Source organism: Schistocerca americana, chromosome 3 (genome assembly GCF_021461395.2).
Source record: "Schistocerca americana isolate TAMUIC-IGC-003095 chromosome 3, iqSchAmer2.1, whole genome shotgun sequence".
Lineage (NCBI taxonomy): Eukaryota > Metazoa > Arthropoda > Insecta > Orthoptera > Acrididae > Schistocerca > Schistocerca americana.
In genome coordinates, this window is record NC_060121.1 from 306,810,207 (window position 1) to 306,825,339 (window position 15,133).

Consider the following 15,133-nt stretch of genomic DNA (forward strand, 5'->3'; position numbering starts at 1 on the left):
TTATTACCTTTAGGACATGCCTGAACGGCGGTCTATTGACAAGTACAGACTTCACCTCACACAGTTTTCGGTATACTCATTCTCCCTTCTGTCGGCAGGTATGAAAATGTGCAACGACTCATCAGTCCAGAAAACATTTTTCCAATGCTTTCAGTGATGACATTCCGGTGCACAGATATCTGTGCACTGTGATGTGTGAAAACTAGAGATAGATAAACTGAAGTGACAAAAGTTATGGGATAGACGTACACATATAAGCAGATGGCAGTAGTATCGTGTACACAGAATATAAAATGGCAGTGCATTGTCGGAGCTGTCATTTGCAGTCAGATGATTCATGTGAAAAGATTTCCCACGTGCTTATAGCCGCACGACGGGAATTAACATATTTTGAACCGGAACAGTACTTGGAGCAAGACACATGGGACATTCCGTTTCGGCAATCGTTAGTGAATTCAATATTCCTAGATCCATAGAGTCAAGAGTGTGCTGAGAATTGCGCGCATTACCTCTCACCACGGACAACATAGTGGCTGACGGTCTTCACTTAATGACCGAGAGCAGCAGCGTTTCCGCAGAGTTATCAGTGCTAACAGACAAGAAACACTGGGTGAAAAAAAAACCAGCAAACATCAATGTCAGGCGTACGACGAACGTATCTGCTAGGAAAGTGCACCGAAATTTGGCGTTAACGGGCTATGTCAGCAAACGACCGGCGCGAGCGCCTATGCTAAGAACACGACATCGCATGCAGCGCCTCTCCTGTGCTCGTGACCATATCGGTTGGACCCTATGCGATTGAAAAATCGTGGCCTGGTCAAATGAGTCCCGCTTTCAATTAGTAAAAGCTGGTGGTGGGGCTGGAGTGTGGCGTAGCCCCCATGAAGCCATGGACCTAAGTTGTCAACAAGCTACTGTGCACACTGATGGTACAGACAGTGTTTACATGGAATGGGTCGGGTAATCTGGCCAAAATGAACCAATTGTTGACTGGCAATGGTTATTTTAAGCACATTGGAGACCATTTGCAGCCATTCATGGACTTCATATTTCCAAATAACGATGGGATTTTCACGGATGACAATGCACAATGTCTTGGGGCCACAAATGTGTGCGACTGGTTTGAAGAACATTCTGGACAATTCTAGCGAATGATTTGACCACGCATCGAACATTTATAGCACATGATCGAGAGATCAGTTCCTGCAAAAAGTACTGCACCAGCAACACTTTCACAATTATGGAATGCTGCAGCATGGCTCAGTATTTCTTCTGGAGACTTCCAACGACTTGTTGAATTCATGTCACGTCGAGTTGCTGCGCTACTTCGAAGAAAAGAAGCTCCGGCACGATATCAGGAGATATCGCATGACTCAGAGTATGTGGGGCTGTGACTTCCGTACTCACAGACAGGAAGTGATTCTCGATTTCACTGTCGCTAACTGGCTTTTGTCCAGCTGTGAATTGGTGTGCTTGGGGGCCTATATGACCAATCGGCCGTGGTGCTGAGGGTACAAATTAGCAGGCGCCCAGAGGGGCGCATTCCTATGTTGTTTTTCGCTAAAACGTCCGTAGCGACAATGGCGAGACATTCCGTAGACCTGCTATCACTCGAGAGAAGAATTTTACAATGGTCACACGAAACTGTGAGAACAGCCCCTGGCGAGGAAATCGCTAATTATTAATGGGAAAGAGACATGACTTGTAGTGTGGTATACGGCGGTCGCCCACTGATTCATTTAGAGTTGAAGGCAATAGGAACGGCAGCCTGTAAATAACAGCGAGCCAGAAGCTCACTCTGAAAGGAATCTTGAAAGCTGTCGGACGTGCTCCAGAACGGTCCACAACGTCCTAAATACACTGACGGAAGAAAATTGCACCACCAAGAAGGAGTTGTGCGACATAAACGAAAGCTGGTAGGCACGTTTCTGCATCGTAAAGAAGATGTCTCTTCATGTGTCGCGCCAATCGTACAGGGTGATTCAAAAAGAATACCACAACTTTAAAAATGTGTATTTAATGAAAGAAACATAATATAACCTTCTGTTATACATCATTACAAAGAGTATTTAAAAAGGTTTTTTTTCACTCAAAAACAAGTTCAGAGATGTTCAATATGGCCCCCTCCAGACACTCGAGCAATATCAACCCGATACTCCAACTCGTTCCACACTCTCTGTAGCATATCAGGCGTAACAGTTTGGATAGCTGCTGTTATTTCTCGTTTCAAATCATCAATGGTGGCTGGGAGAGGTGGCCGAAACACCATATCCTTAACATACCCCCATAAGAAAAAATCGGAGCGGGTAAGATCAGGGCTTCTTGGAGGCCAGTGATGAAGTGCTCTGTCACGGGCTGCCTGGCGGCCGATCCATTGCCTCGGGTAGTTTCATAACTAACCTTTTTCGTAGGGCTCTCCATACAGTTGATTGTGGAATTTGCAGCTCTCTGCTAGCTCTGCGAGTCGATTTTCCTGGGCTGCGAACAAATGCTTGCTGGATGCGTGCTACATTTTCATCACTCGTTCACGGCCGTCCAGAACTTTTACCTTTGCACAAACACCCATTCTCTGTAAACTGTTTATACCAACGTTTAATCCACCACCTATCAGGAGGTTTAACACCATACTTCGTTCGAAATGCACGTTGAACAACTGTCGTCGATTCACTTCTGCCGTACTCAATAACACAAAAAGCTTTCTGTTGAGCGGTCGCCATCTTAGCATCAACTGACGCTGACGCCTAGTCAACAGCGCCTCAAGCGAACAAATGTACATCTAAATGAAACTTTATAGCTCCCTTAATTCGCCGACAGATAATGCTTAGCTCTGCCTTTCGTCGTTCCAGAGTTTTAAATTCCTAAAGTTGTGGTATTCTTTTTGAATCACCCTGTATAAGAGAGGCGCTAGTAGGACCACTATGAGGATGGAAGTTGGTTTTCTTTCAAAACATGCTGTGACGATCGTGAGTGTTAATTACTTTTGAGACAGGACATGGTGAGTTGGTGTTAGGCAAGAATGCCTTTAAGACGACAAAGACGTCACATCAACACCTCATTGAGGTCGAATGAGGCCTTGCAATAGGGCAATGAGAAGCTGGATGTTCCTGCTGTGATATTTCAGAAAGACTTGGCAGGAATGTAGCCAGTGTACAAGACTGCTGGCAGCGGCGGTCAAGAGAACGTACGGTCGCAAGAGGACGGGGTTCCGGAAGGCCACGTGGCACTCACAACTGGGAGGACCATCGTGTTCAACGTATGGCTCTGGCGCCTCGTACTGCATCTGCAACAGTAGGTTGAGCAGCAGTTGGCACCACAGTAACACAACGAACTGCTACAAATTGGTTCCTTCAGGGACAGCTTCAAGCCTGAGGACCTGTAGCGTGAATTTCACTAACCCCAAATCACCGCCATTTGCGACTACGGTGGTATCAAGCGAGAGCTAGTTTGAGGGCAGGACAGAGGACTGTTGTGTTTTCTGATGAAAGCTGGTTGTGCCTAGGTGCCAGTGATAGCCGTGCGTTGGTTAGAAGTAGGCCTGTTGAGGGCCTACAACAACCTGTCTACATGTAAGATACACTGAACCTACACTTGAAGTTATGGTCAGGGATGTGATTACGTATGACAGCAGGAGCACTCACGTGGTTATCCTGCGTACCCCGACTGCAAATCTGTATGTCAGTCTGGTGATTTGACATGTTGTGCCTCCATTCGTCAACTACATTCCATGAGTGTTTTCCAATAGGATAACGCTCGCCCACATGCCGCTGTTGTAACCCAACATGCTCTACCGAGTGTCGACATGTTGCCTTCGCCTGCTCGATCACCAGGTCTTCCTCCAATCGAGCACATATGGGACATCATCGGACGACAACTCCAGTGGCATCCACAAACAGCGTTAACCGTCGCTGTATTACTGACCATGTGCAACAGGCATGGGACTCCATCCTACAGCCTGACACCTGCACCTGTGCGATACAATACAACGGGGATTCGGCGTAGATCCCTTAGAGTGGTTAGTGGGTCACGTCGTCCATAAACAGCCCTTTTTAATCTATCCCAGGCATGTACGATAGGGTTCATGTTTGTGCTGGCCACTCTAGTCGATCGATGTCGTTATTCTAAAGGAAGTAATTCACAAGATGTGCACGATGGTGGCGCGAATTGTCGTCCATGAAGACGAATGCCTCGCCAATATGCTGTCGATAAGGTTGGACTATCGGTCGGAGGATGGCATTCACGAATGGTACAGCCGTTATGACGCCTTCCATGACCACCAGCGCCGTACGTCGGCCCCACATAATGCCACACCAAAACAGCGGGAACATCTCTGAACAGTCAAAGGGACTGTGTCTGTGATACAATATCCACAGTCAACGTCTCTCTTCATGAGTTCTGGGAACCGGGGTGATGCAAAACTTTTTTTGATGTGTGTATTTCGTAAAGACTGAGCAATGTTTGGCTTCGTAAAGGCAACAGTTAAATTTAGTGTTGACGTACAAAGTCCGACCATAAACAAACGAGACTGTTCGGATTACTAACGAAATGCGATTCATGGCGTAATAGAGTGCACTTTTTTGTTACGTTTAACTGTATCCCCATTCTGTGACACGTTTCGCTGAAACTGATAAACTCGGTGATTTTGGAGGAGTACCTTACTATCCACGTGTCCTTAGGCTTCATCAAGAAGTGTCTTGTACGAGAGCTGGGGAAAAAAAAATCGCAAAACCAAAAACTAATTGACATAGAGTAATGAAATTTCTGGAATACATTTGTCTAGGTTACATATTTAAGTGATTAACATTTAAAGATCACGGTTGATGCAAGCGGAGATAAGCTATTGCAAACTTGAGGTCTGGTGCTTTAATAAACGGTGTAACCTCCAGACTACTGAATGCAAGCATGCTAGTTGCATACATTGTATTGGGCATGGGCAGGATGTCAGTTTGTGGGATGGAGTTCCATACCTGTTGCATTTGGTCGGCCAGTACAGGGACTGTTTGTAGATGACGCTGAAGTTGTCATCTGATGATGTCCTATGTGTGTTCAATTGGAGATAGATCTGGTGATTGAGTAGGCCAAGGCAACGTGTCGACACTCTGTAGCGCGTGATGGGTTAAAACAGCGGTATGTGGGGGAGCGTTATCCTGTTGGAAAACACCCCTGGAATGCTGTTAATGAATGTCAGCACGACATCTCGAATCACCAGAGTGACGTACAATTTTGCAGTGAGGGTGCGTGGGATAACCACGAGAGTGCCATACGAAATCACACTCTAGACCCTAAATCCAGGTATAGGTCCAGTGTGTCTTAGCACAAAGACAGGTTAGTTGCTGGCTCTCAACTGGCCACCTTCTTACCAGCACATGGCCATCACTGACAACGAGGCACAATCGGCATTCGTCAGAAAATAGACCTCCACTGTGCCCTCCAACGAGCTCTCGCTTGACGTCATTGAAGATGCAAATGGTGGTGGTTTGGGGTCAGTGGAATGCTCACTACAGGGCGTGTGGCTTGAAATTCTCTCTGAAGCTGCAGATTTGTAACAGTTCGTTGTGTCACTGTGGTGCCAACTGCAGCTTAAACTGCTGCTGCAGATGCAGTACGATGCGCCAGAGCCTTACGCCGAAAACGGTGGTCTTCCCTCTCGTCAGCGCCATGTGGCCGTCTGGAGCCCTGTCTTTTGTGACCGCCCATTCTCGCTGCCAGCAACCAAGTACAGTTTCTACATTCCTGCCAAGTATTTCTGCAATATCACAGAAGAGTCATCCAGCTTATCGTAGCCCTTTTACACGACCTCGTTCGAACTCATTGAGGTGTTGATAATGGCGTCTTTGTCGACTTAAAGACATTCTTGACTAACATTAACTCAGTACGTCCAATTTCAAAGGTAGCTAACGCTCACGACCATTACAGCATGTATTTAAAGGAAACCTGATTTGGGTCCTCATAATGGCACTGCTAGCGCCACTCATGTAACTGGTGCGAAATTCGTGCTGCAATTTGCGTTCATACAGGTATGTTCGATTAGTATTGGCCACATTCAAAGTAGAACTCATTTCAGTCGATATATACTTCCGTTCGTTTTCCTGCTGCTCAAAACGTTTCCGCAAGTCATTTTCCGTGAGACCACACGGGAGTCCCGCAAGAGCTCGTCAGTAGTGAACTGCTCCACTCTCACTGAGTTTGTCGATTTTGGTGAGACATCGTGATGCAACTGTGTCGAACTCACCACTTATTAACAATCAAAGACCGACTGCAGGGAAACGTTCGACATCTGATCGACTGCTTTTGACTGAAGTTCCTTGTTCCTTTTAACCCAAATTTTCGCGTATTATAAGTTAGTCCTGATGTAACGCAACACACACTTTCGGTTGAAAATAAAATCGCCTCAATTATCCGTCTCTTTTCAAACCACAAACTTGACTTCCATTTACTCAGTTGGTTATCATCGTGTAATTCAAGCTTTCAGGTTTTGTAAAACAACGTGTAACGTTGCTTTTACTGAAATTAGTGCCACTTTCTGTTCGCAGTGAGATAAAATATTTTATGAGAGACAGAATCAATGAGACAATCCTGCCAAACCTGGTAACTATAATCTATGGCAAATCCCTCAGACAAAAAACCGTGCCCAGTTGTTGGAAGAAAGCACAGGACGCACCCGTTTACAGGAAGGATGGCAGAGTTGATCCAGGTAACTACCGTCCAAGATCCTTGACCTGTACAATCTTCTGAGCTCGACATAATGGGGTATCTCGAACAGAATGACTTAGTCCGTGCTAATCAGCATTGATTTGAAAACACCTAACACGTGAACTCAACTCGCTCTTTTCTTACAGGACATACTGAAAGCCACGGAGAAAAGCAGCAGGATTTCTGAAAAGCGTTTTACTCAGTACTGCACCTACGCTTTAATGCCAAAAGTTCAGTCGTATGGGGTATCAAGCGAAATTTGTGACTGAATTGAAGATTTATTGCTAGGAAGGACGCAGCAAGTTATTTTGGATGGAGAGTCACCGACAGATTTAGAGGTAAATTCGGGTGTACCTGAGGGAAGTGTGTTCGGTCTCTCGCTATTTATATTATAATCTTGCCTGCAGTGTTAATGGGAGCCTCAGTTGTGCGCGGACGATGCCGTTATCTGTATCGAAGTACCGTCAGAAAGAAAATGCACAAAGATTCAGTCAGTTCTTGATAAGTTTTCAAATTGGTGCAGTTTGGCAAGTTGTTTTAAATTTTCAGAAATGTGAACTTGTGTGTCAGAAAACGAAAAAAAGTAGTATCCTATGACTGTACTATCAGTCAGTCACAACTGGAATCGATAAACTCGTAAAATTCCTGGGTGTAACACTTTGTGTGTGAACATGAGATGGGAAGACCACATAGGCTCATTCGTCGGTATACCAGGTTGCAGACTTCGTTTTATTGGTAGAATTCTAGTGAAATGCAATCGGTCTACAAGGGAGTTTTGTTACAAATCACTCGTGCGACCCGCCTGAGAATATTACTCTAGTTTATGGAGACCGTACCAGACAGGATTAACAGGGGATATTGAACTTATACATAGAAGGGTAGCACAAATGGTTACAGGTTTGTTTGACTTGTTGGCGAGTGTCACAGCGATGTTGAAAGAACTGAAACGATCGCGAGAAAGCCTTCATACAATGTTTCGGGAACCGACATTGAATGATGAATCTAGGAATATGCTACAGCCTCCACGTATCACTCCCATAGGGATCGCGAGGACAAGATCAAAGTGATTACAGGGGCGTCTAAACAAACGTTCCCCCGCGATTCGTAAGTGAATGGAACGGAATGATTGGTCCAATGCGACGTACGCTCTGCCACACAGTTCACAGTGGTTTGCAAGATATTGATAGAGCATGGATGCAGCTACTTTTTTCTTATTTCTTTTAGACTACTTTCTTCTGAAATAAGATGTGCTAATTAATATGAATTAATTGAAACATCAAAAAGAATAAATCAGTTTCATTCTAAATGCACAGACGAAATCTGATTCCAAATTTAAACCCCTCAGACGGCCGGAGTGGCCGAGCGGTTCTAGGCGCTGCAGTTTGGAACTGCGCGACCGCTACGGTCGCAGGTTCGAATCCTGCCTCGGGCATGGATGTATGTGATGTCCTTAGGTTAGTTAGGTTTCACTAGTTCTAAGTTCTAGGCGACTGATGACCTCAGAAGTTAAGCCCCATAGCGCTCAGAGCCATTTGAACCATAAACCCCTCAAGTCAAACGCTACCGTCGACATTCATAATGATGAAACTCTATTGAATTTCAATTGCGGCAATTTGGTTTTAATTCTTTTCATACCATATCGGTTGAATCAACGTATTATAAGCATTATCTCAAGCTTACAGAACAGATACTCTATGAAGGAGTTCCATTTTTACACTGACGGAAAAAAAATCACAGTGCCAAGAAAATAATACTTACATTTGTGTGGGTAACATATTTGAGTGATTAATATTGCAAGATCACAAGTAATGTAATGGTGAGGTAAGCCAGTGCTAATATGAACGCTGGTACATTAATAATGGATGGAACCGCTAGAATGCTGAAAGCAAGCATGCAAATGTGAATGCATCCTATGCACAGGTGCTGGACGTAAGTTTGTGGGATGGAGTTTCACGTCCGTCGCACTTGCAGTCAATAAAGGGACGGTTAATGCTGTTTGTAGATGACGCTGGAATTGTCCGATGATGTTCCATGTGTCCTCGACTGGAGATAGATCTGGCGATCGAGCAGGCCAAGGCAGCATATCGACACTCTGTAAAGCATGTTGTGCTACAACAGCGGTATGTGGGCAAGAGTTATCCTGCTGGAAAACACCCCCTGGTATGATGTCAATGAATGACAGCATGACAGGTCGAATCACCAGACTGACGTGCACATTTACAGTCAAGGTGCGTGGGGTAACCATGTGAGCGCTGCGGCTGTCGTACAAAATCGCTCCCTAGACCATATCTCCGGGCGTAAGTCTAATGTTTCCAACTGGTCTCGTTCTTGCCAACACAGGACATCACTGGCACTAAAGCACAACCAGCTTTCATCAGAAAACACAACAGACCTCCACCCTGACCCACAAAGTTCTCGCTTTACACCACTGAAGTCGCAAATGGCGGCGGTTTGGAGCCACTGGGATGCTAGAGGGCGTCTGGCTCGGAACTGTCCTTGAAGTTACGGATTTGTAACAGTTCGTTGCGTCACTGTGATGCCAACAGCTGCGCAGACTGCTGCTCCAGAAGCAGTACGATGCGCTAGAGCCATACGCCGAACACCATGGTCTTCTCTTTCGGTAGTGCCTCGTTACTAGCGCTGCCAGCAATCATGTACAGTGGCTACATTCCTGCCATGTCTTTCTGCAGTATCGCAGAAACAACATCCAGCTTCTCGTAGCCCTATAATACGACCTCATCCAAACTCAGTGAGGTGTTGTTTGTGACGTCTTTGTCGCCTTAAAGGCATTCTTGACTAACATTGTTGTGACTTGGCTAGACAGCCAAGCCACTATGAGGTGAAGCCGAAAGGCACGCGTTTAAGCTCACGCAGGCTGGCGTGAGGTCTGGAACAGTTAAAGGAGGTGAGACTAGTAAAAAAGGTACGTGGCTTCTGGAATACTTAACTTTAATCCATAATTGGTGAACATCGCTCTTGACGGTACATGCATCACAAGATTAATAGCAAATGATAATGGCGCCTTGCTAGGTCGTAGAAAATGACATAGCTGAAGGCTATGCTAACTATCGTCTCGGCAAATGAGAGCGTAATTTGTCAGTGAACCATCGCTAGCAAAGTCGGCTGTACAACTGGGGCGAGTGCTAGGACGTCTCTCTAGACCTGCTGTGTGGCGGCGCTCGGTCCGCAATCACTGACAGTGGCGACACGCGGGTCCGACGTATACTAGCGGACCGCGGCCGATTTAAAGGCTACCGCCTAGCAAGTGTGGTGTCTGGCGGTGACACCACATTCCTCCCCCGCAAATCGGCGTACGGTTGTGTTATAAGGCTTCCGCCCGCCGTGGGGAAGGACCCCATGTTGACGTATGTGACGAGGTGGGGAGCCTAAGAACAGGCGAGGCTGTGCCACCCGCACCCTGCCGTGTGGCGGCGCTCGGTCTGCAATCACTGACAGTGGCGACACGCGGGTCCGACGTATACTAGCGGACCGCGGCCGATTTAAAGGCTACCACCTAGCAAGTGTGGTGTCTGGCGGTGACACCACAAACATCAACTTACCACATCCCCCGTCAGAGGTAACTAACTCTCACAACCATTACAGTGTGTACAAACGTGATTTGCATTTCCATTGTGACAGTACTAGCGCCACTATCGTGCGACTGGTGCGAATTTGAATAGACATCATCTTTCACACCTAGAAACACGCCTACCAACTTCCGTTTATGTCGTAAAACTGCTTTTTGATGCTGCAATTTTTTTCCGTCAATGTATTATGATACTCTGCATCATGCATTTAGCTTTCAGCTTCATTTAACATTATATAAAATGTAAAGTGAACTGAAAGACGTGTCAATATGACGTGTGACTCGTCAGACGCTTGAGTATTGTCACCAGCCACGCTGCAAAAGCGCCAATAGGAGGTTGATACGCAATGTATGATACACGTCTTGCATCAGTAGTTTATTCTGAATTGTCAACACTGATGTAAACCATTCTTAAATTATTAATCAGTGTGTGTGCGTGTGTGTGTGGTCTACTCTTTTTTATTGAGTTGCAAAATGATAGATAAACAGTGCAACATTAAAATATACCTGCACTTCTGGACAGACCTAAGATCCCCAAAAGATAATTATACCCAACGAAGTTGCGAATTTCAGAAACCAGAAACTTATGTACTTAGAGCTTCGTTTACTCGCCAAAGCTAAACATTATGTAGATCCCAACGTGTCACGTAAGGTTTCAGTTGGCGGTCGAAAAACAATCGCGGGCTAGTAACGAATGAAAAGCAATTCCTTCGTAGAGCGAACAATAACGTATTTTCTTTTTAATCATCTCTCGGACGTTTTCTGGATAACGCCGCCCGCATACCTACAAGATAATTTTGCCCCTATTGAGCTTCTGCGAAAGAGGATCGGCTTAACAGTGATATACAAACAAGACAATATTTAGTGTCAGGCACTGCGCATGTTGATTGTCACTTTATCATTAACGGTAGTATTAATTTTTGTTTTAAATCTCGAAATTAAGATGATGTTGTTGTGTAGCGAATTATTGATATTATAGCCTGTTATTAAATTCAATGTGTCAAACGCAAAGGAATGTACGTTGGGATGGTGAAACCTTCTGGAGGCTTACAGAACCGAATAAAAGGAGATACGATGCGGAATATTGATGGAGTTGTGAATGAAGAGCGTTACTTGAATGACACTCAGATGCATGACCCTAGATAGAGTTCATTGATGAATACGCTGTAGCACGTAACCTATGTTGCTTTAACTACATTCATCACAGCATTAAAATAATTGACCAGTTCGTTCAATTTTCTTAAGAACTGGAAGAAAATAATTAATTAGTTTACTTTTGTACTTGAATTTATATCATGCGAAATAAATTAAATTAACAAACAATTTCTGAAGTATATTACTTCTAATTACCTTTGAAGGCAATCTTCTATCGGATAATATTTGCAGTATAACAGTTCATCCAGACACACCATACCAATACACAGGAACTTGAGGTCGTTCCCAGCCATTTGTGTATGTCTCTGATTGTGTAGACTAGTTTTGACGGCAATACCCAATGGCGGGAATATACGGCGCACTTAATACTTCTATGAAAGATATCATGGTGTTTTAGAAACACGAGCACGCACATGAATTACGAGGAAGCATAATATTAAATTCATGATTTCAAAAACTTACCTTGTAACATTTACACCATATGCAAAAGGAACGCGTTCTAAAGCTACTGCTTAGCATGAAAATGAGTGAGCGAACATTGCACTCGGCCTTGCTGCCGACTACTGGTGACATAACGGGCGGGAGCAGTAATAGCCGCGGTTATCAACGGAACACGGGTCAAAGACAGAGGCGAAAAGTCTTTCTACGTAGGAAGCTGAGAATTTGCTTCATGAGTCTCGTAAACGACTGCAGGGGCGACATTGCAGCGTGACTGTCGCACGTGTGCAATGGCAGTGAAATGTCTGAGTGAGTACCAAAAGTACAATATAAGCCTCAAGAATTGATTTATGAGTCTCGTAAACGAATACGGAAGAATACTCGCCTTTTGGCTTTCGAACATGAAAACCTCAAATTTCGTCTGTGTGTAGATCCTGTTCCGCAGTTACTAGAACAAGTCAATACCAACACTTACGATAAATGGCTTTACAGACCTGTTGCGTCAGTCAGAGAGCGTGTCTGTCACCATGGTGAAAGGAACAGTTAGACGTGACGCGTGACTGTGTTGTCGTCAGAGTTTTTTACTGACCGTTAGCGAGATTGCAGTGCACCGGATAGGTACATGGTGACAATTATTAAACTATATGAAATAAAATCGTCATAACTTCTGAACGGTCTGCGTTAGGACGTTCAAACTGCACGGTTGGCCGCGGGGCATGATGGGAACTAGTATGCGTATATATGGTTTGGTTTAGCGTCGAAGCCCACTTTCATTTGGATGGGTTCGTCAATAAGCAATATTGGCGCATTTGGAGGAGTGAGAATCCCGATTTCGGGATAGAGAAGTCTCTTCACCCTCAACAGGTGACTGTGTGGCGTGCAATATCCAGTCACAGAATAATCGGTGCGATATTCCTTGGTGGCACGGTGACTACCGAATGACACACAAATTTTTTGGAAGATGATTTCATTATCCAAAGCGACCCTGATTTCGACAAGATGTGATTCATGCAAGACGGACTCGCCAGGTTAGCCGAGAGCGCTAATGCGCTGCTTCCTGGACTCGGGTAGGCTACCGGCCCCGGATCGAATCCGCCCGGCGGATTAACGACGAGGGCTGATGTGCCGGCCAGCCTGGATGTGGTTCTTAGGCGGTTTTCCACATCCCCCTAGGTGAATACCGTGCTGGTCCCCACAGTCCGCCTCAGTTACACGGCTCACAGACATTTGAACACTTTCGTACTATTCCATGGATTACACTAGTCGCAAACAGTTGGGGTACACTAATTCGGTCCTGGGGGGTAGGGGTGGCGGCAGGAAGGACATCCGGCCATCCCTTCTACTAACATTTCCAAATCCGATTAACATTGCCGACTCTGCCTAACTGCAGGAAAAGGCACAAGCAAAAGAAAGAAAGGAAGAAAGAAAGGAAGTTGCTCATGCAAGACGGAACTCGACCCCATCGAAGCAGGAGAATGCTTGATGTCCTGGAACAGCACTTGGGGAACCGCTTTCTGACTCTGTGGTACCCATAGCCCATTGGCATGGGCCTTGAATGGCCTCCATAGTCTCTAAATCTGAACACATGCGACTCCTTTTTGTGGAGCTATATTAAAAACAAGGCATACAGTTATAAACCCAAAACCATCGTTGAGCTGAAAACAGTCATTCAGGAGGTCATCGACAGTATCTACATTCCGACATTTCAGCGGGTCATGCAGGATATTGCTATTCATCTGCGCCACGTTATCGCCAATGATGGTAGACGTATCGAACATGTCATAACCTAAATCCGAATATCTGTAGTGGCGTTTAGATGTTGAATAAAGTGTGTGCACACCGTAGTTTGTAACTAATTTACGTTTTTTTTCATGAAGTTCAATAACTGAAGCTGGCCATGCCATGTGTGGATAAGCATTGTCCTACTGAAAAATGGCACCACAATACTATTGCTCGAGATGTAACGCATGAGACACAGGGTGCCTGTGGTGTGCCGTCGTGCTGGCAAAATACCTCACTCACTACCAACAGTGACCTGAAGTTATACCCCATGGTTCCCCCACACCACAATGCCAGAAGTAACACCGCTATGCCTCTCCAAAACATTAGAAGGATGGAACCTCTCCTCAGGTCGCCGCCATACTCACCGACGATTGACATCCAATACACTGCAGAACTGTGCTTCATTGCTGAACCAAAGTGACATCAGTCATCAGTAGTCCGTGCTACCCAATGACAGCATCACTCCAAACGCAGCCCTTTGTGTAGTGGTGTAAATGGAACCCTTCGCATGGGACTGTATTTCTCTCATCTAGTTGCTGCTAGTCTCCTACCAACAGTGTGGATGACACACTTGTCCTCGGGTGACAGGCGCAGATGTGAAAGGGTTGGATGCACTTGGTGCTCAAAATGATGACCTATCCTCGTGGTGGTCAGTCGTGAACCTTGACGACGAGTACATGTATCCTCATGTGCCGATGCAGTCGAACATCGAGCCTCTGGCACATCCGAATGCCCCACACATCTATATGCCGAACGATTCGACCAACCGGACTAACGAAGACCCAATATGAGGCCTCTTTCAAACTCCATCAGGAGCTGATAACGCTGTCTCACAACGGGCGCGGCATCTTCGTGTCCTTCACAGTGATAACTAAATATGTGACGCTGTTCACGTCCCTTATATACCCTGCCAGGTCTGGTAACTACACTAATCACGAATAACCATACTGGACTTTTGTGCCTGTTCTACCTGTCACTGAAAATTACAACCCTAATCAGTTTTGGAAGCGCGAAGCATTCCTGATGATCGAAGAAAAGCACAGACATTCCTGTTATCAAGAAGGCTTGTCGAATAAATGCACAAAATAATAGGACTATATCTCTGACGTCGGTCAGTTGTAGAATTCTGGAATACGTTTTATGCTCGCATATAATTACATTGCTCTAGGCGAAAAAACTCCTGTGTAGGAACTAACACAGATTCCGAACACAATGTTAAAGTGACACACAGCTCGCTCTCTTAGTCCACAATATCCAAAAAGCAGTAGATACCGGCACCAGGATAAATGGCCTGTCCCTTGACTTCTGGAAGGTGTTTGATACAGTTCCGCACTGCCGCCTGATGAACAAACTACTAGCGTACGAAAATAAGACCAACTGTGTGATTGACCTGAAGAATTTCTAGCAAAAACAGAACACATCACTTCATTCTGAACGGAGAGAAGTCTTCAGACGTAATACACACACCAAAAATGTTTTGCA

The 15,133-nt window shown here is 45.3% G+C and overlaps 1 protein-coding gene across 1 annotated transcript in view; it reads right to left on the bottom strand.

Annotated features, from left to right (window-relative positions):
• The window catches only part of LOC124605092 (ketohexokinase-like), a 47,737-nt gene extending 35,710 nt beyond the window's left edge, over nucleotides 1-12,027 (bottom strand). The window contains exons 1-2 of the mRNA XM_047136541.1: nucleotides 11,894-12,027; nucleotides 11,627-11,802 (exon numbers count right to left, since the gene is read on the bottom strand). Coding sequence (XP_046992497.1) covers nucleotides 11,627-11,724 — 98 coding nt within the window. The 5' untranslated portion in view covers nucleotides 11,725-11,802; nucleotides 11,894-12,027. The remainder of the gene's footprint in view (nucleotides 1-11,626; nucleotides 11,803-11,893) is intronic.
• Nucleotides 12,028-15,133: the final 3,106 nt, after the last annotated feature.